Consider the following 21,018-nt stretch of genomic DNA (forward strand, 5'->3'; position numbering starts at 1 on the left):
AAACGCTGGGGCATTGATTTCCGTCATTGCGTAGGGCACCAGGCATGTTTGCAGGGGATTTTTTTCTTATTAAACAATAATGATGGCGATCCAACAAAGCCCAAATACAAATTTAAAGAGATGTTAAAGAATTTTAGAATAGGATTTGTATGCAATGCTTGTTCATCTGATTAGATCTGAGTCTTTCACTATTCCATTTGACTGTGGAAAAGATCCATGATCTTACCTATTATAGGTAATTCAGAGTCAATATATTTGTACTTTAAGCTACAGTGCTACCCAGTAGATAGCACAGCATGCTGTCAGCATGGATTTGCAGTGTGAACTGGCAAGCGCGCTCGTCACATTGAATGCCTCTAGAGAACAGCGGTTCTGAAACAGTCTGCTACGCTTGGCACCTTACTCTGCAAGGTGTTGAATGCCTCCCCATAAAACTCAGTGGGAACCGGGTATGCTCAATAACTTGTAGGAGTTGCCAGCTATCTTACAGTACTGGATCCGTTAATTTTCTTGAGTTCATGGCACTGGGGACAGAGAAGAAGAATTTTCACTCTATTTAGCTGGCTGAAATGCACCTCTTTCAAAACTAAGCCTACATTTTCATGTTACGGGCACAGGCCAGGCCTGAACTTCTTGTACTTCAGAAGTAACTGAAGAAGTGCAGGCAGTATTCTAGTTCCCTGACACATCTAACCCAAAGCTATCACTGCTTCCACTGTAAGGCAAAAAAATCTAAGCTGCCTTCTGAGAACTTACTATCAAACAAGTTGTCCCTGTAATTGCTATTATTTTCTGGACCATTTTGAATTGTCAGCTTGACTTCTTAGGGAGTCCCTGGGTTGAGAACGATACATGGTTTGGATTTGTCATGGCAGCATCATGCCGCAGCATGGAGCTACTCTTTCTGATCCTCATGTGGCTGAAAAGGTTGTCTGCAAGCTCATCTTACCTGAGCCCAGCAGGATATTGGTTTAGCTGAAAATTACACTGCAGGTTCTTCGGTCATGCTACTCTTGTGGTTTTGCCTCATTCAAAAAATAACTAATTAAATAAAACCCAGCATGTGCAAAGCTTTGATAACTTCATTCAAAAAATGGCAGTTGCCCTTTGGGATGGCAGGTGGACTAGACTCCCTGATGAGGGGATGTTAAGGTTTTAGAGGTGGAAACCCAAGACTCAGAAGTTTCAAGCTGGCATAGGTTGTTTGCCAGCTCAGCAAATTTGGGTGTGATACAAATATCCTCAGTGCAACTAATGTGGTGGTATTTGCCAGGTATTGTATGTTTCTGTGATAATATGTGTGTGCAATGGTGGCCCAAATATTGTAAAATAACAGTGGATCATCTAATCTGGAGAAGCCCCTGGCTTGCTGTCACTTCTAAAGAGCCAGAATTGTCCTAGATAATGGTATGTGCTCTGAGCTATGTTGGGAGCCAGGCCATTGTAAACCCTCACTTTAGGGCTGGGCTTTCGGGAGTGAGTCAAGCTTCTCTCTGGGTTAGCACACGCAGCTTAGTGGTAGGCAAACAGTACTCAGCACCGACTTGTCAGTAAGCAATGGGAACTGAGAACATCAGCTCAACCTGCCAGCTAAGGGTGCCGCTCAAATCGATGGTGTAAAGTATCTGGGTGCTCTGAGGTGAGAGCAGCTGCTTACCTGGCAGTGTGAATTTCTTGTGTTCGCAGAGGAAGCCATCCCGGCTGTCTGCAAAACACGGACGGTTATATACGAGATACCTCGGAGTCAGATTGATCCGACCTCTGCCAACTTCCTGATATGGCCACCCTGCGTGGAGGTGAAACGTTGCACTGGCTGTTGCAACACCAGCAGTGTGAAATGCCAGCCATCGCGGATACATCACAGAAGTGTCAAGGTGAGCAAATCGTGGCTGCAGAGCCCGAAGAGGGTCCTCTTAAGTCTAAAAAGTCCAGGTATTCTTGTGGCTGTTCTGTATGACCTGGATCTTTATTATCCATCCTCATAGCCGGAGGATCAGATACAATGCTCCTCTCCATTTTGAGTGAGCAGATGGCCTTTTCAAGTTACATGATCATTGGAAAATCTTGGGTTTGGATTTGATTTTCACAGGATTCCCTTTAGGTTTTTCTTCTTTTGTAATGAAAACAAAGTTGATTGTGTCTTTCCCATGATCTCGCACAGTACAAATCTTAAAGTTAAGAAGATAAAATGACTCAAGGGGCATTGGATTTAAAAAAATAAATAAATCGCAGTATGGAATGCCATTTTCTTAATTAAATATTATGCAGCCTAAATTGGGCTTTTATATTTGTCAACATAACACTTTTGATCTGAAAAAATGTGTTTCAAATTATCTTACCCCAGGGATAGAAGACTCAACGGCTTCATGCTGTATTTACTCATTAGACAAAATCCCTGTTGCAATTTTCCAGTAAATATTACGTGAAATGTTTCTTATGTTCATTTGGCTTCACTGTGTTCTAATTTTTATCAGTATTTAAACAAGTAATGTTGATTTACATCTGCATGTAGAAGATTAGACTTACACTTAGCATTTATATTGTTAAGACTCCGAGTTCTTGTTGCCCTGAGTATTTTAAGAGCAGAATTTAAAAAAACCCCAACACATTCTCGAACATAAAATTGCCCAGCACAACATACTGATCACTGTACTTGCAATGGATTTCTTATTGAGAAAGGTACTTTTAACCCGTGTAGCACTGTACGTCCTAAACACAAAATACAGCATTTAAGCCAGTTAATTGTGTTTCATACACACAAGCACGCATTTGAGCAGGATTTCTTTTTCTTTTCCGTTTCTGAACATCTGAAAAATGTTTTCACACCCAAATAAGCTGGAGAAACATCTGAAAAGATTTCCTCAGTCTTTCAAAAAATAATTACACTTTACACTTGCTTGCTGCCCTTCTTTTGGGGGATACACTTTGCAGAAACAATTAAAAATGAGGAAAAAATTGGGCTCAATAATCATTTGAGGGCTGAGAACAAACTGGGGAAGTTGAAGCACTACAATTCTAAGCCATTCAGAGTAGGACCTAAACAGTAAAGTGCCTCAGGGTTATAATATCTAGTGCTGTTGCCTTTGGGTTTGATACAGCTTCCAGTTAATTTTGTGTAGCAGCTAATACATACAAAGCAGCTGGAGATGCCCAGCAAAGAGTTGAGCCGTGTATTGTGAGCTTGCTGTTGGTACTTGTGTATGACATTGCAAGCCTGTGCTTGTTTCCTACCCCTGCAGTGATGGGGAAGATTAGAGAGAGAGAGAGAGAGAGAGAGGTTTGGCTGTCGAAGTCCCCTGCTGCTGGGGACACCGAGCGTTCCCTAGAAGTTGCGAACTCCACTAATGGCAGCAGCTTTGCAGAATGTCATTGCTGGGGCTGCTTCCCCAGCGCACCACCACGTTAAAGAAACCTTAGTTTCTCATTCAGTCTGCTGATACGGTTTTAGTGCTTTTAGATTTGCATTCATTTTAGTAGGGCGCAAGCTAAAAGTAGGCTCAGCTGAGCAGCTGGTTTTTGTGGCTGTGTAAATATATTGCCACCAGCAATATCAATATACGTCAGCCAGCTTTGGAGGACTTTTTTTTTTTCCCAAGCTCCAAGGCTGCTCCAAACAGTCACTAAGTAGAAGGGAAAAAAAGGACAAGAGGTCAAGCAGGAACAGGATGTTCATTGTAAAGGTTGTAGGCTGACCCCACTGTCACACCAGAAATCTCTGAACAGAATCCATATTTATGCCCTCCAGAGTCAGCTCCTCTTGTAGCTTTGATATAATTGATGGTTTTATGAGCCTTTTGCCAATCCTATGTTCAGAGCTGAATGTCTGCTCATGCCATTAAGTAGCTGGCCCAGAGTGAGGGTCGCTGGAAAGGTAGGGGGAGCGGTTTTGGAGAGCCTTCTCAGCTGTTCCTGCAGTGCGGTTGGAAAGCCGTCTTGTGTTTTCCCCTGATGTCAGGCTGCATAAAAGCCCTCTTTTGATTAAGCACTGAAAAGGCTTTCCCCACTTCCTCTTCATTGACAAGGTAGTGAGATCATAGCTGGCCCATTCACACTAGAAAAATGTTCACCCAGAAAGGTCAGCAAGTGGGTTTGCATCATCCAACAGGCGAGAGCAAAGGGTGTTTTCTTTGTCTTACTGAGGGCCACTGTAGTCAAGGTTAAAAGACAGCCATGGCAGTGTGGGAGGAGCAGCGGAGGTGCTTGCATTGGGGCATTCCTTTCTTGGGAACATGATTCAAAGGCTGTAGGGTTCGGGGTTGTCCTTACTTTGCCTTCACTGCACCTTGGTCAGCGAAGTACCGTTAATGGGCTTGTGGAATTGGAGCTGTAAGGAAGCTCCAAGCCAGGGGTGTTGGTGGCACAGCTTCCCCAAAACGGGTCCTCTAAGGTTTCCCTTTCATGGGGTGGGTTAGTAAAAGGTAGGTTTGCCCTGCACCATAACAGAGTGAGCCCATGAGAGCACAGCCTCCTGGTTCTAAAGACATCTCTATTCAGCAAGCTGTACCTGTACAGCACTGCAAAAATCGGACTGAAATAAAGCGGCTGGTTGGGAGTTGCTCTTTGATAGGAAGGAAAGAATTGCATTTCTTTCCTGATAGAGTAATGGTGACAAGGATTGGTGAGTTAGGGGTGTTGGTGTCTATTACAGATATATTTCCTCCCGTCTGCAAAAGCATTTCAGTAACAGCTGCAGATTCTGTTGCTTCTGCACAGCGAGATCAAGTATTTACCAAGTACCAGACCGTAATTTATTTGGGGGGTTTCTGAACTTTGTCTTCCCAAGAGGTTTCTCGTAATGTTGAGCATGATGTTCTTCGTGTATTTGGTCACGGCAGCAAAAAGCAGTTAATAATATAGGGCAAATCCTGCCTATACTGCTAATTTTGAATAGCCAAGCTGAGTATTACGGTTGTTCGCAGCAATGCTCATTTCCAAACTAAGAAACAAAAGCTAAATCAGTCCATCTACCTCAGCTTTGCCTTCTGCTTGGCCTTGAGCCATAGCCATACCAGCTTTAGCCATTTCTTAATACTCAATGTTGAGCTGATTTGGGGAAATTTAACCTAGTATATTCTTAGTGTAAATTAAAGGGAAAGACACAGAGAAAAGGAGCTGGAAAGGAAGGAATGCAGGAGCAGCTCCTCAGCTGTCATCTGGGGGTTGTTCAGAGGTTTTGAAGGGAGATGGAAAAAAATGCAGAAATTCACGAGTTCTTCAGCAGAGCTACCCAGTCTCTGAAGAGGTTAAAAAGGCCTTGCGGAACAAATTGCGTGTGTGGGTACAGTGGCTGTATGTAACGTTTGCAGGTTTAAGAACATTTTTCTTCAGTGACTGTTTCTGTCATTAGGATAAAGAGCAGTTTGATTTTAGCTGTGGCTTAACTGGAGATTACTGCCAGCACTTGGTGGGACCTGCAGGCAGGACCAGCTGACAGGTATCAAAGGTCAGTTTAAGAATGGGAGAAACAAGGAAAACCCCAATACAGGTAAAGACAAGATGGAAAACCAGAGAGAGGTGCCCTCAAGAGCGTGAGAGGAACCCTGCCATCGCAAGTTGCCTGACAGAGGGCAAGGTGTGGCTGCTCCCGCTTGCAGAGAGAGGACGTAGAGACACCCCATCCGCCATCCCCCCCCCCGGGGGAGGGGTTGCGGGTTTGTTGCAGCACCCTCCAGTTCTGCCCCCGGACCCTTCCTCCAGCCGTGCCCTCGCCGAGCCACCGCCAAACCGCCCTCAGAGGCGGCTCTGCCTACTGCCCCCCTATCCCGACGCCTTCCCAGCGTGCCCCGCGGCCGCCTCAGCTTCCCGCGTCGCGGGGACTGCATTTCCCAGCGTGCCCCGCGGCCGTGAGAGGGCTTCCCGCCGCCCCGGGGCCCGGCCCGGCCGCAGCCCCCCGAGCCGGGGCTGTGACAGAGCTTCTCCCTGTCCCGGGCACTGACAGGGCCACCCCCTGTCCCAGGAGCTGTGGCGGGGCCGCCCCCCCTTGTGCGGTAAAAGGACAGCGTGCCCCTGGGCCTTGCTTCCCTGCAGGGAAAATTCTGCCTACCCCATCCTAAGTAACTGTGCACAAGGCTTTTGTTAGGTAGGGGTTTTGCCTGAGGAGTGCCCTGTAAATGTCTTTAGTGGCTATTTTAGGATGGGTGGCTGCCAGGCTCTGAGGTGGCTGGCATCCCCACTGCTTCCCATCCTGCCTGCGCTGGGGAGGCGCGCGCAGCTGCCGTGGTGTGTCCTGGAAGGCACCGCGTCAGTGCTGCCGTCCTGTCCCTGGAGCCGTGGCTCCAGTCCTGCAAAATGCTCACTGACTTGCCAGGCCCCCCAGGATCCCCGATCCCTGCTCAGTCCTTCTGGTGCCTTTATGCCCTGTTGACTTATGTCTTCCTCGCAGACCTGAGGGCTGTAAAGATCACAGTTGCAAGGTGAAGGGAGGTTTTCCCTTCGTTGTATCAGCACACATTTATTTTAATACTGAGGAAATAGATGCTTTCAAAAAGCATCCTCATTCAGTTGTTTTTTGGTTTTATTTCCCATCCTGTATTTAGTTATCAGCCACATGAGTTTTGCTGTTACGAGGAATTTTCTGTGCTGAGACTTCTCTCGCAAGGTCCTGCCCATGATAAATTTTGGCTTTGTGCTAGAGGTGTTTTGGGCACTTCTGCTTGGCACCTTGTTTTTTTCCTGTTCTTACTCCCTGATTTCATGTCTCCTGGAGAAGCTCTAGAAAAGGTGTTGCCATGATGTTTCCGTTAGGCCACCTATTTTTATCAGATTTTATTTTCATTTTTACTTAGCCACCACACCACACTGCAGGATAGTGCCTAGAGTCTACACTGATACAAGTATGGTGCCACCAGTTATATGCCATTTAACTAAACTAGTCAGTTATTTCACTGTCTTTCTCTTAGAGAGTTTTTATATAGTGATATTTTGTGGTTTTGGAGGATTTGAGGTTGTCATGGTTTTTAGTTTTGTTGCATTAGAGACAAGTAAAAGAAGCTGATGTTGGTTTGTTGAGGACTGACCATCTCAAAGCATTTGGTAATATGCCTGAGAGTAACTGTACGAGATAAACACCAGGGAGAAAAATACAAAGAAGAAAAAAGATGCTAACACAAGGCCAAATCCCATGCTGTTAGCATAGCTATCCCTGTTTTACCCACTGAAAACCTGACCTGCAACCCATATAGTTTTAGATTAGCATTAATTACAGATCCTGTGTGGCAGCAGGTATTAACAGATGACACAAGCACAGCAATTTATCTGGTTTGTGCTGCTTCAGTTTGAATATTTGCAACATCTTAAAAAACGACATTCCTTTAACTTGTGTAGCATGAAGTGGGGCAGTGGAACGTATGCTGGATTGTATTTTAACTACAGTACAGTAAAAAACAGCTCTCAGTTGTTGCATAAATCCATTATGATCCTATTCTTCAAAGTATTACCTTCTTTTGTTTTTTTTTACTGTTGTTTAATACCAAATAGCCACAGGAACTGCATGTATCTTTCAGTGTGGAAAACAAAGCAAAACAAGGACAGACTTTAAAAAGCTTGATTACAGTTTATTTTTGTTGCACGTAATTTTCAGTAAGACTGGTTTATTCTAACAGCTGTAATAAGCATGGCAGATCTGAAAGCTGTTTCATGATTGCTGGGTCTCTTTCTTTGTCTCTGATGGTGGAGGTGTCTTAATTACTGTTTATTTTTGTAAATTTTAAGGATTAGTCATCCTTTGATGCCAGATGACTCAGTTGTACCATACATTTTCAAATTTTTGTGTTCAAAGGCTTGATGGACTTGGGTTCCAATAGGAGATTTTGAAATACACTGCTCCGATCCATAGTTAGTCTTTCAGCAAAAGCATTCTTGTATGTCACGGCCAGTTCTTAATCTGTTTATATGGAGATCTGGCAGTCTTGGAAGATACCTTTTAATGTGGACACTTTAGTTATTGCATCTGTCTCCCTGCAACTTTTGTTTGCTGGGTAAATGAAAATCATCTCCAGATCCTGTTGACAGAAGAGGTGTTGACTAAAATGTGGATCTGAACTCCTCGATCCATGAAAGCAGTGGCAGATCTCCCATTGACTTTAATAATGCCAGGATTTTGCTCTAGCTTCTGTTACCGTCATTCAGAGGTCCTTGGTAGTTTGTGTCCACAGAGCCAGAAGAGCGTTTCTGGGAACTGGGAATGTGATGCTTTTTTCCAGCCACCACTCTCATTTTGTGACACTGTTGTTCCACTTTTGGGAGGGCCAGGGAATCATTTTCATAGTGTGAAGATTGATTTGGAGCATTAAATCCCCACCAAATACACAAGTAAACCATTACCAGGAGAGTCTCATGTAATTGTGGATGCTTTATTTGGTAGTAACTGGAGCTTTTGGTTGGATCAGACTTTACAGCTTTGTCATATAACTTTTGTAGAGACAACCAGCCTCTCTTGTCCTTCTAATCCCTTATCTATCTGATTTGTAATGCATACCTGTACTACGTAGTCTTCTTGTTTGCTGGGACAGCCACATTGCAGCCTCCTTTTGTCAAATGGTAGATAAATCATTAGTAGGACTGAGAAGCCATGATTTCATTTTAGCGATTTCCATTTCAAGCAAATGATTACCACCTCTTCATGCAGTGTTTAACACAATTGTGAACTAAACATTGAACCCCTTACATGCTGTCTAGCACTCTCTTTGCCCACATTATGCCGTATTCCCTTGCATGGCCATGACCATCATGCCCGTTAACACTTAGCATAAGTCTGTGTTCAGCATCCCGCAACCCATTTCAGCGCTCCAGCATGGCAGTGTTCCTGCCTCCTGCACCTTTCCTCCTCTCCTGGCTGCCGGCACCAAGATGGTCAGGATGCCCTCATATTCAGTATACCCCCCACCATAACGTCCTTCTCTTCTGCATTGGTTTCCTTCAGATGTGAGACCTGCATGTAGCCAGAGCTTCTCCAGCATGCTCCTTCCTCCAACCTCACCTTCCCTCCAGACTTTTTTTTTTAAGGATGCCAGTGCTTTGGTCCAAAGTGGAGCAGTGCAGTTGGAAGCAGATGAATGGACTGGAGAGAAATAGCGTACCTGCCAGCTATCCACAATAAAGCCAAAGGCTGGATCCAGTTTGCGATTGGTACTTCCCTTGGACCTAAAAACAGTGCATGGGAACTCCTCTAAACAAGTCCCAGGTCATTGCAAGAAGCGAGTAGGCTTGAGATTGCTGCTTTCTAAGCTGATACTCAGATCCTGGTTCTGTAAAGAGTTGGGCACTTTACATTCAGAGGGTTCTGGAGACACCAACTTGTAAATTGTAAAATGTATTACAAACCAACCTAATGCCTTCACTGTTAGCCTTCAGCTTAAGAACAGTGGTCAACATGTACAGAAGATCATGCTAAAAGTGGCAGTCTACAAGAACAATCACTGATTTGAATCTGTATAGAAGTTTATTGTGATGTACATGAAAACCGAGTTGCTTAAAACTTCAAACCAAAATGAATGCGAAATCGTTTTATCTCTTGGGGGAAAAGAAAATTGTTTCAAACTGCTGAACTTGAATAAACAAATAGTCTGTGCAATAAATAGTTACACGATGCACAATTAAGATAAAAGATGATTAGTATGCTAACATTTTATATGGGTTTGGCTACATTAAAACAGAGGTCTATAGTCACCTGTCTTCAGTTCTGAACTATAACTATGTTAATGTCTCAGTACATACCTCGTTGTATTTTATAGGTGGCAAAAGTGGAATATGTTAGAAAAAAGCCAAAATTAAAAGAAGTTCTGGTGAGATTAGAAGAGCATATGGAATGCACCTGTACATCATCAAATACTAATTCAGATTATAGAGAAGAAGAAACTGGTATGTTTTCCCCCTTTTTTTTTTTTTTTTTTTGCATTAATGCTGATTTCATATGGACCTTTTTTTTATATTAGTAAAGAATGTAAAGCAAATTTTGCTTCCAGTGAACCCAGTAGAGAAGCTCCCAGCTACTTCTCTGTGTGTTGAAGATGCAAAATTAGGGACAGTTTGTGCTGGATAAAGAGTTTGCATTTGAAGTTTACAGTGTATCAATTCTCACTAGGTTAGCCTTTAAATAAATGTAAATGCCCGATAGTATTCATGTCTTGCTTAACTAAGTTAAAGGTTGTCATGTTCCAGCTTATTGGTGAACTCTGTTGCCTAATTTCTTTAGACTTTGTGAAGACAGGTATAAGGCTGAGATTTACTTGACCTTGGGGAAAATATTAATGAAATGAATGTAAAGCACTTAGCAATAAATTCAATATTCAGGAGTAAGGAGTTTTGAAACAACACTGCCTGTTCCTGTTGTTTTCTTACTTATATATAGTCAAGAATTTATTGTCAGTTGCCACGTTAAATGTAAGTTTGCTTTATCAAGCCAACATTTAAATTACCATGGGGAAAGATTTATGGGGAAAAGTCTTTACTTTCAATGTGACTTTCATAAAACCACTTAAAATCGTTAGCTTGGATCCTCTTACTAGGGTGCAATCAATGCAGAACTTGACACATATTCAGGAAACTCACTACAGTAGAAAGGACACTTCCCTTCCTCCTGATTTTGGTTGAAGGCAGCCTCAAAAGTTTGCTTTCACCTCTGCCAGGAATTTAGGGGTGCAGTAGAGCCAGCCCCAAAATTAGAGTCAGTGAAGAGCAAGTAAATATAGGAGGAAAGCTGCCCAAAGGTGATGGAATTCATAGGTGGCTGGGTAAGGAAGGGTTTTCTGTACTGTTTCCATCCAGCATGGAGACATAAATCTGGTCTAAGTGAACGTAAACTTCAGTTGCTATGTACAGAGCAGAAGAATTAGAATTTGTATAAAAGCAAAGTTAGGCCTCTGCTGTGATTTTGTTGGACATCAGTTTATAATCTGAGCTGAGCATTTTAGCTGAAACTGGGTTGAGTTATGAGTAGACAAACCCACATTTAAAATGGTTATTTTCATGTGTGCATGGTTCGATTTTTTTCCTATGTTTTCTGTTTGGAAAAAACCTTTCATTAGATGAATTTCAGTTTTCCAAAATGTCTTTAATTGCCAAAGACTAAGCAGTTAAGATTTTAAGATGAAAACTTTTCTTTCTGGTGTGTGTGAAAAATGGGGTAGAATTGTCATGGAAGAATACAGATTTCTAGGATTTAATTACTGATAGGAACAAAACTTGCACCAGCAAGTGGATGATGAGCTGAAAATAGCTTGACTACAGAGCTGAAAGCAAATGTTGAATACTGCATGGTAACAGTAATTATAGATGGATCTTGGAAATGACGTATGCAATGCTAACTTCGTTTATTATTTCTTTACTTTTGTATAATTACTTTGTAAACGGAATGTCAAATCAAACGTTATAAAGTTATTACTTTAATGCAAAAGATAATGAGATTTCTTTGAAATGTAAACGGTTTGAGTATTTATTACTTCAGTGTTCAACGAAATGCATTACCTTAGGGCTTTTTACCAGCCCTGCCCTTATGTTAACAGGAAGGCCTAGGGAATCAGGTAAAAAACGGAAACGAAAAAAGTTAAAACCAACATAAAACCTACTGGAACTATTTGATATTCAGGTAGGACCTATATGCTGAACACCCTAATAGCACAAGTACTGGAAAACTTAATCAAATGTCATCACTTCAACTTAATCACTGTTCAAAATCTTGACACTTGCTACCTCAAGGCTGCAAAGAGATAAGATTTGATTGGCTTTGATAATTCTACCTGCTGGTATTTTTCCTTTAAGCTCCACATCACCATCAGCATCTTACATTCTTGAGCTACTTCCTTTTCTTGCCTTTTTTGTTTCTTTTTTTTGGAGGGTGCTAATACTTCAGCTTCTGAAATCTCAAGTTCCATTGCCTCTGCTTTTGTTTCATTATTATTGATTTCTGAGGTCAAAGCATCACATAATACTGCATGAATGAATTGCCAGGTTACAAATTCTTGTGTTCCCAGTCATTGGCTGTAAAACATTGAGTGTATATACAGCAAATACTATTATATGCATGACCATCAAACCCATGTTTTGGCATGAACTGGGATTGATTGTACATGCACCTGAGATGGTCCGATCTGCCTACCTGACAAGGAAGATGCTTAGAAATACCATGTTTTTGTGTTGCAGGGCCCTGTGTTACTTACACCAGAAAATTAAGATTTTTTTTTTTTAGTCTGTTCAGTCTCAGTAGGGTGATGACAGTCATCAAAATTCATGAAGTTTTCAGTGTAGTGAAAAATTAACACCCTCTCAATGCAAAAATGCCTGAAATCCTTTGGGCAGCATATTAGCAGTGTGCGACGATGGCGATACACATTCCAAATTGAGTATGGAATTTCCATTTCCTAATCACTTGAAATTATGTAAACTGCAGCACTTGCAATTGATTCTAGTATTTGGAGCGGGAATGATTTGGATTTTGCAGTGTATGTGCCTAATGCCTGGATGGTGGTGAATTTAATTTCAAGCACCTATTTTTGCACATAAACTCCCAATGGCAGTTTTCATTTATACTGATGTATCGTTTCTAAAGAATGCTAAACTTGATATCCTGTTTCAGATTAACAGGTATTTATTGGGAGTAGTATGATAGAAGCAAAGATTTTCTAAAATTCAACTTTAAAAGTGAGCATGTAAACTCAATCAAAACAGCATTTAGAACTTCTTGTCCCAGGTTAGTGACTCTTCATGCAGAACAGTTTTTTTTTTAATAAGTCATCTACTTAGAGGATAGGACCTTTGATTCTAATCATAGAGTTATTGTATCTTTTTTCTCTCCTGCAGATGTAAGGTGAAAATAAGCTAGAAAAAAAACTTCTCTCTGGGACATGGATGTACATGGTTTGTTACATTCCTGAACCTACTATGTATGGTGCTTATTGACTGTATACTTTATTTGTTCTCCTGTGTGAAAAAACTGGCTCAAAAGAACACTTAATGAGAACAAAGAGACAATGTACATTTGTTTAATGTGACATCAAAGCAAGTATTGTAGCACTCTGTGAAACAATAGGAAGCTTCCCTGTCCAAAAAAGAAAAAAAATGAAAGAAAGAAAAACAGAAAAGAAAAAAAGACAGTTGAATGAATGGAGGATACCAAAAGTACTCAAAAACATGACAAAAATCTAAGTGAATAGTGGATTTCTGTCAGAGCAGTCAACGGTGCTTTACGTCAAGAAATGTGCCTGCGTTCTTGATGAAGATGGATGGACACTGATGGACTTCAGGCACAAAAAAAGCAGGAATGTATGAAATGATCAAATGCCACGCAAACACTATAGAACAATACATCCTTGCTTGGTGGTGTTTTAAAAGTCTATACAAAAAAACCTTCTGGGGAGCCTTAAGTGGATTTTTTTTTTTTTTACACCATAAAGTGATTATTAAGTTTTCTTTTTACTCTTTGCCTAGCTTTTTATTATCTCTTGGACTACATTTGCCAATAACACATATAAAAGACTGGTATAACAATAAGCAGAACACAAAACATTATGGTATTTCTCCTAGTGAGATGCAAACTAATGAGATGTATTAAAATAAAAATGGTATACCTATGCATAATTTTCTAGACGTTTCTTGGTTTATGTTCCCCAACCTCCCCCGTAATTTAAAGCATTACATAAAAAGAGAAAAAAAGAGACATGTGCGTAAACAAATCATAGGATATCCATGCAAAAATCCTTTTTTTTCCTTTAAGACTTATGCCAGTTGCCTACTAGTGATATTGTGTTAGCAATTGTCATTCTTATCAGTAAACAGATACTTTTATTTCACATGTTGGAGCTGTGTGAAATGTACAAATTCTTGTATCTGCATTGTACAATGTCATGGTGGCATGGGAACTACCTTGCTGCAAATATTTGAACAAAACCTAAAGTTCTTTATTTTTGGTAAAATGTTATGCTTTATGTGTATTCAACAGAAATATGTGTTTTTGTAAAGGTGAAGTTTGTATTTTTATCTAAAAATTAACAGTTTTATATACCTGAGAAAGCCTGCTATGTTTTCTTGAACCAAAAAAAAAAAAAAAGAAAAAAGAAAAAAAAAGCATTTTGTGGTCATATTTTTGTAGTAGAATAGCCCAAATAACATCAAAATCTATTTTAACTATAGCGGGGCAGATAAAATACTCTGGCACCAGCTCCTGTGTTTTCAAAGTGCCAAAGGATTAAATGTTCAGTTCCCCACGGATTGCAGTGGGAGCCACATGGCTAAATCGTTCTGTACTGCTTTGGAAATTCAGGGCTGTGCCAGATATGACATGGCTACTCACTTGGCCAAAATCACTGCCCCACCCCAGTAGTTTGGATTATGTACCCTTTGTTTTAGTTGGATTATCACATTGGATATGTACAATGAACTACTGGATTCTTTATTTGTGAAACATCTACAAAGAGTTGAAAGAGTTTTCTCAGTTTGGAACGACAAAAAAGTTTGTCTTGAAGACAGTGTTTCCACTCAAATAAAAAATATCTTCAAATGTGAATGAACTGCAGAACCTTAGAACAACAAAAGAGAGATTTTTAACCTTTCCCTTTCTTTAAATATAGTTCAGACATTCCCCTCCTGTTCCTGCAGCTATGTCCAATTTCAACCAAACAAAGCAATGTTAGCTAACAGGCATTATTGGCTTCAGATGCTAATGCAGAGATAGAGTTAGTCACCGTTCTATTTTGTGATCATTTTCCCAGTGTATTTGTTGAGCACCAAAACTGGAAATACCTTTAACTAAGATTGTCTGTGCTTGTTTTCCACTAAGTGTACTGTTCACAATGTTATGCACATGAATGTATGTGTCTGCGTTTAAAAAAGTGTATAAAATGTAATTTATATATTTATGTTTCAGTGGGATGCCAATAATGTTGCTCCGTTCCTTTTTTGTCTAAAAGATATCTAATGAAAAAAAACATATATCCATTAAAATCATGTAGTTGAAAAGCATTATGTGACCCACTCAGACACTGTGCAGGTATGAAAGGATGTCAAAGTCACTTAAGTGGAATAATTTGCAAAACAACTTTTGAGAGTCCTATGGTTGCACTGGCACAAGAAGGTTGCATTCAGATCTGTGGGCCAGCTTCCCCGGAGTGAGTCCATTGAGTATAATGGAGCTCTGCTGATTTACATCGCGAGTGAGTCTGGCCCTATATTGAAGTCTTGAAAAAAAAGCAAACTGAGAGGCATGCATTTTATTGGTGCCAGCAAATAAATGTGTTACGCCAAATTCAGAAAACCAGGAGAGAATGAAGACCGAATGGAGTCTTTTCCAGTAGTTGTTTGCTTGAGACTTGTAGTCTCGAGTTGATGTTATTACCAGGAATGAAACGCACATGAGTCTTTGTTCTCCAGCACCGTGTTTATACGGCATGCAGCAGAAAACACAAAAATCTCAGGGCTATATTCTCAGCTAGTATAAATTGGCAAATGTTTTTGACTTCAGCTGCCCCTAAGCTAATTTACATCAGATGAGGATCCAGTCCATGGTTTTTAAAATACAAGGAGTAGTGTCATGACATATGCGTCATTTACTGTAGTCCAGCTGAGATACTACCCGCCAGCCTTCTGAGCGTTACAGGCTATGGTATTAGTCCTTCTTCAAGGTGGCAGATAGAACCAGAAGGAACAGTAACATTAAAGGTTGTGACGCAGGAGACATTAATTCAAAGTTAAGTTGGACATTTCAAGGGCCATATCCTCAGCTGGTGTAAATCACCATCGCTCCATTGCCTGCAATGGAGCTGTACCAGCTTACACCACTTGAGGGGCTGGTCCCTCATTCTTGCTCATCCCTTTCACTACTCGGTCCTGCAGGGATCTCAGATTGTCGTGTACTGTTAATGTAATCCTGTGTTCTCTAATACTTAAGCACAATAAGTGAATATAAGAATGAGTGTCAGACTTAACTTTGAATGTCCAAGCTCTGAAATGGTTTGTTTCACCATTGTGGCTGTAAATTAAACAGTTCTCTGTGCATTTGTGAATGCCGTGTCATATCTTCTTCTGCTGTCTACTGGAGGTGGACTCCATCTGGACTTTTAAAGTGCAAGATTTGGAGTGTTACAGGGAAGGGTGTGAGCAATTGGAGCCGCAAGATGCCTGATTGACATCTCTGTTATTTGTGGGGTGGGGGGCTAGTAGGGGACTTAATGAAGGAGTTGAAGATGGTAGTTGTAAGTCACGTTGCCATGCAATCCTTTAACACCTTGTCGTTTTTGTCCTTGCACATACTAGGTAGAGATTTGGGGGTAAAACGTTTTTCTGATTTACATTCTGAAGTTGCTTCCTCTGTCCAGAGATTCAGGAGTTGTTGGTCTGATTTCATCCTTTTTGTGGTCTTTTCTGGTCAGAAAGTGTATGTGTAGTGGACTGCCTGAAAAGAATCTCAGTGTTATAATATGGTGCGTGATCGCTGATTCTCTAGCCAATTCATTACATTTAATTCTGTGCTTCATCTTTCCAGAGCTGCCCTTCAGTTGCTTTTGTTGAGTGAAATCAAGGATTACATGCCAGTTTGCTTTCCTTTTCTCCTGTCCTCCGTCCTGCTTGGCATCTGCTTTATTAGACAGTGCACGGTGACTACAGGCAGTTGCTCCTCTCCAGCCCTGGAGGTTCCTAGGCAGCTCCAGCACTTCTGTGTCTTTGAGCTTAGGCTTTTTACTCTGCTTGGAACAGCATCTCACGGGTCTCCTCCCTCCAACGGGCTTCAGCATTCCAGCTATGAGGTTCTTTTGGCTGTCTTCCTCGGGTCCATGTTGCCTTTCTGTGGTCTACTTTCCAGCTATTCTCTGCCTGACTTTCCCATCCCTCTGTTTCTGTCTCTCAAATGATTTTCCCTTCCTAGGATCTGTCTCATCATATATCTCTTCTCTCTCCTCCTGCCTGACAAAACAGCCTTTGATCTGTTTATCTCCAAATCAATTGCTTTATCTAGGCATGTGCCCCGAGATCCTGTCTCTCAGGCGTACAGGCCCATAACTGACCCCCACATGAAAGACAAATGCTGTTGTTGTGTACATGCGTGTTTGTGGGGAGAAAAAGATTCATCTTTGCATTTGGAAAAATACTCATTATTGAAGGTTCCCTGCTAAAGCTCTGTCCAATTCCAGCAACAGCGTAACTCTGGAATAGTGGTATTGAAGCTATTCCAGACATCTGACAGTTCAATTAAGATCAGTGGCCCCATTTATAATTTAATTTGAAAGTGTACCCAAAAGCAAAGATGAACTTTGAAAGCTACCTCAGATTTGCATGCTCATATTTTACTGTAATTTGAAGGAAATCATGTTTGTAGGCCCCTTCCATAGCTTTGAAAATCCTACCCTGAATATTTATCTGACCCTCTCTTGGGCTGGAAATCATGGTTGCTTTAAAACAGAAACAATGTGGAGGTTGTCAATGAAGTAATTTTCTTGGTGTTTCTAATACACAGCTTCTAGTACTAGCAGATCTCAGAAACAGAGTCAGGTAAAAATCGTTTAAACCCATAAGAATCCCACTTAAGTTTGCTTTAATTTCAGGTAACAGAGAAAAGCTTATCAATGTTGCATTCCTCAAAAATCAGCCTATGTTTTGTATTTATTATTTCATTTAATTACTGTGTGTTTTCCCACATTTTAATAGCAAGGTATTATTCCATGTCTGAGCTTTTCTGTGCCATTCTTTGCTGTAGCATCTCTGCGGCACAGTCTTGAACTGGTTTGTACTCATATCTCCTCTGAAATAAAGAACTATTGTTATCCCATTTTAGGCGAGACCGAGGCATGGAGAAATGACTGTGCAAGGTCACACAGCAAGGCTATGGCAGAACCAGGGATAGGACTCAGATCTGAGTGCTCATCCAGTGCCCTAAATCACACGACCATCTTCCCTTTCCAAGAATGAATCCTTGCACCCTTAGAGCTAAATACTGAAAAGATTGAGGGTAAGTCATTTTGCCTAATTATTGTGCATCGGATACATGATCAAAAACCACTGCCATATCGTCAGAGAATGTAGTGACTGATAAAAATCCAGCTTTCTGCCCATGCAATTACGCAGCCTTTTATGCTATCATGAGCTAGTCATTTCCTGCATCTCTAAGGAGTCAACCTTTTGTGACTTACAGTGAAAATTACGCACATAGAACAAATCAAGTCTCGGATTTTATGGGAATTTTCAAAAATTCGGTAGACAATTTTCATTGTACTTCCCTTCAGTTCAGTGTCATTCATTCCTTTTATGGTGTGGGTAACATTTCCTAAGGGAACTGGTTTTATCATGGGCCCAATCCTGAATTTTTTTTCCCAGGCCCTAACGTGGAAAAGCACTTTAAGAGGTGCCTGTGTTTGCCCTTCTTCAAACCAGTGCCTAAGCACGCTTGTAACTTTGGACAAACATCCCATTGACCTCAGGCAAATGGAGCAGAGTTGATGCTTTATTACTCTTTTTGAGTAGGGTGTGCCTTCCTGACACAGGATCCCAGTTGTGGGACGGGGGTCTTTGTGCTCTTAGAGTGTTGAAGTATGTTGTAAGCAACCCCAAAGATGAAGTAACAAGACTAGAACGTACAACTAGAAAAACAGCTGGGAGAATTCCACTCTCTTCTACTCCCATGGAGGTTGCCATTTTGAAATACATATTTGTTCTTTTTCGGGAAAGTACTTTCCCGGTGTGGGTAGATTCAGGACTGCAATTACTAATGCCAGTGATCCCATTTAAGATTATCTTTTTAGGTATCTCAGAGAATATAATTTGCGAACTCACAGTCATATCCATAATAGACAAGTTTGAGATGAGGAAAAATAGTGAGAGTGAATTTCATGTGAAATACAGCACTTTTTAGTTTAGGAAAAAAGGAATTAGAAAATAAAATGAACAAGATCAAAAGGTTGGTCATTCATTTTTCAGTTGTGGAATGTTACCTCTCCCTTTAGGCATTCTAATTATTTGCTGCATCAGGCTAAATTATGTGCTGAAGTAGCTCAGAATCACTATAACACGTAAAAAGTTACAGCTGGTTCTCGTTGAACTGCTACCTATTATGGCATATGACTCTGAGGTGGGGCCTGCAATCACAGTTGTAAATCAAAGAACAAGTCATAGGTTGGATACTGTTTTCCTTAGATATTGTCTCTAAGTTTGTTTTCCATATGCTAGTCTCTTGAGTGACGTTTGGTGAGCTTTTCAGTTAGGTGGAAAGTCGAATACGTAGTTCCCAACCTGAAACTAAGGAAGTGCTAACTCTTAGTCTTGTTCATGATCAGTAGATGGAATTCTGGCAACATCCTGGTGATAGAATTTCTGTCACTGAAGATTTCAGTGTCACCTTCTTCCAGTGTTACTTCTTCCCCTAGAGGGGAATCCAATCATTATTATATTTGACTCGTTAGCAGGCCATCAAATCTGACTCGGTTTGAGTTTTTAGCATCTAAAAATTTCTGTTTGGATTGATACTTGTGCATGCCAAATGTCTTCCAAGATCTTAGATAAAAATACACAAAGAAAGCCTGACTTGTGTGCTTTAACAGAAAAGAAATTCACATATGAGTGAGTAGTAGTAGTCCCTCAAACAGGTAAATAAGGAGCCAAGTTTGTAGCAAGCGTTGCACACTCATCTTCCCAAGATGAGACCCGGTGTTTTGGCCTCCACGTGCTATCTTTGATCTTACATAATGAAGGCAACTGGTTTTACTGTCCATCTTGGAAATTGAGAGTAGCTGTTCAGATCAGGTATGCAAAAACCAGAAGCACCCAGAGATGCAGTTGAGCCCATAGCACTTGAAATCCCCTGGGGATTTTGAAAACATCTTGATTCTTGAAAGCAATCACAAATAAGTAGAAGAAAAGCATTTTAAACACTTCTGAAAATCCCACCCTGGTTTATTTGGCAGGTGAAAAAAGAATCCAGGAAATATACTACATGTAATGATCATTCAGTGACAAAGTAGGTGTTCATAGAAAATGCTCATGCTTAAATCTTTCAGCAGTTAATGATCGTCTTTACAGACCATAATATTTGAATACTTCACTTATCGATACATCAGGGCTTGGATGAACTTTGAGACGTATGAAAATGGGACACTCCTTAGGCCAATGGTAGCTCTATGTTCTAGTAACTGATCAACCAATTACATGATTGGCCAGATCACTGACTTGCATAAATAGATACAACTCCACTGACTTCACTGGAGATGACAGTTACCTGAGAATTGACCCGAAACTCTTGCCACGAAGCAGATAATGGTTTCATATTTTGCTGTTTAGTGTTGTTGTAAAAATAGACTCATTTCCTGGAGCAGTTAAAACAAGAAAAACTGGAAAAGCAATTTCCCACAGAGACTCATCCATACTGGAATTTGCCGAGGTCCCCGGATGTGAACATGTGCTGTTAGAAAACATAAAACAGCAACTTTGTTTAGGGAAGCCTCTGACCTGTCAAAAATGCAAAGCATTTGTTACTAGACTTTTCCTTGGCAATTAGCGGGTAGAATTACTCATAGAAATTGTTTTGTTTGCTCACAAGGGGAGAAGCACGACATAAATTCAAGATATCCCCTGTTTGACCACAAGAAAGAAGACTCTGTTCACAGAGGGCCTGTGGGTGAAGTGCTGAGCGGCCTCAGCTCCTTTTGGGGATGCACTCAAACTTGTAGACCGCAGTGAAGTATCAAGAGCCCTCCAGAATTGCTGGACATCCCTGGCTGTGATTTTTCTCAGCAGTCTAAGGGATTTGGGCATCCAATTTTAACTCATTTTTGCAAGACTTTCAATAAACCTCAGTTGGCTTCAAACCCCCTCTGTCTGTGTTCCACAGAGAGGCTAATTTTGACACAGGGATGTTGCTGTGAGTGTTGCCTTCCTTTCCTAGGTAGCGGCACTCGAACCCCAGGTTAGCTTTCTGCTCTTTGGTGTAGTTACTTCCCAGCAGTGACTTTTCAAGTGCCTGCTGCATGCCCTGTTCACTGCTGGGACAGCCTGACATTTCAGGTGGGGAGTCCTCCTTACTCCAGCTATGCTTCACCTTTTCCT

At 41.1% G+C, this 21,018-nt stretch overlaps 1 protein-coding gene across 5 annotated transcripts in view; it reads left to right on the forward strand.

Moving 5' to 3' along the window:
• Positions 1–21,018, forward strand: part of PDGFA (platelet derived growth factor subunit A) — a 35,259-nt gene that overhangs the window by 9,664 nt on the left and 4,577 nt on the right. For 2 of the 5 annotated variants that reach the window (XM_076351554.1, XM_076351555.1), the window contains exons 4-6: positions 1,687–1,874; positions 9,732–9,858; positions 17,759–17,932. In XM_076351554.1, the coding sequence (XP_076207669.1) occupies positions 1,687–1,874; positions 9,732–9,858; positions 17,759–17,892 (449 nt within the window). In that variant the 3' untranslated portion in view covers positions 17,893–17,932. Of the gene's footprint in view, positions 1–1,686; positions 1,875–9,731; positions 9,859–11,501; positions 11,585–12,571; positions 12,686–12,795; positions 15,989–17,758; positions 17,933–21,018 lie in introns of those variants that run through there. The other 3 variants (XR_012996450.1, XM_076351556.1, XM_076351557.1) reach the window with 3 other exon arrangements.

This window comes from Aptenodytes patagonicus, chromosome 13 (assembly GCF_965638725.1).
Source record: "Aptenodytes patagonicus chromosome 13, bAptPat1.pri.cur, whole genome shotgun sequence".
In the NCBI taxonomy this organism is placed as follows: domain Eukaryota; kingdom Metazoa; phylum Chordata; class Aves; order Sphenisciformes; family Spheniscidae; genus Aptenodytes; species Aptenodytes patagonicus.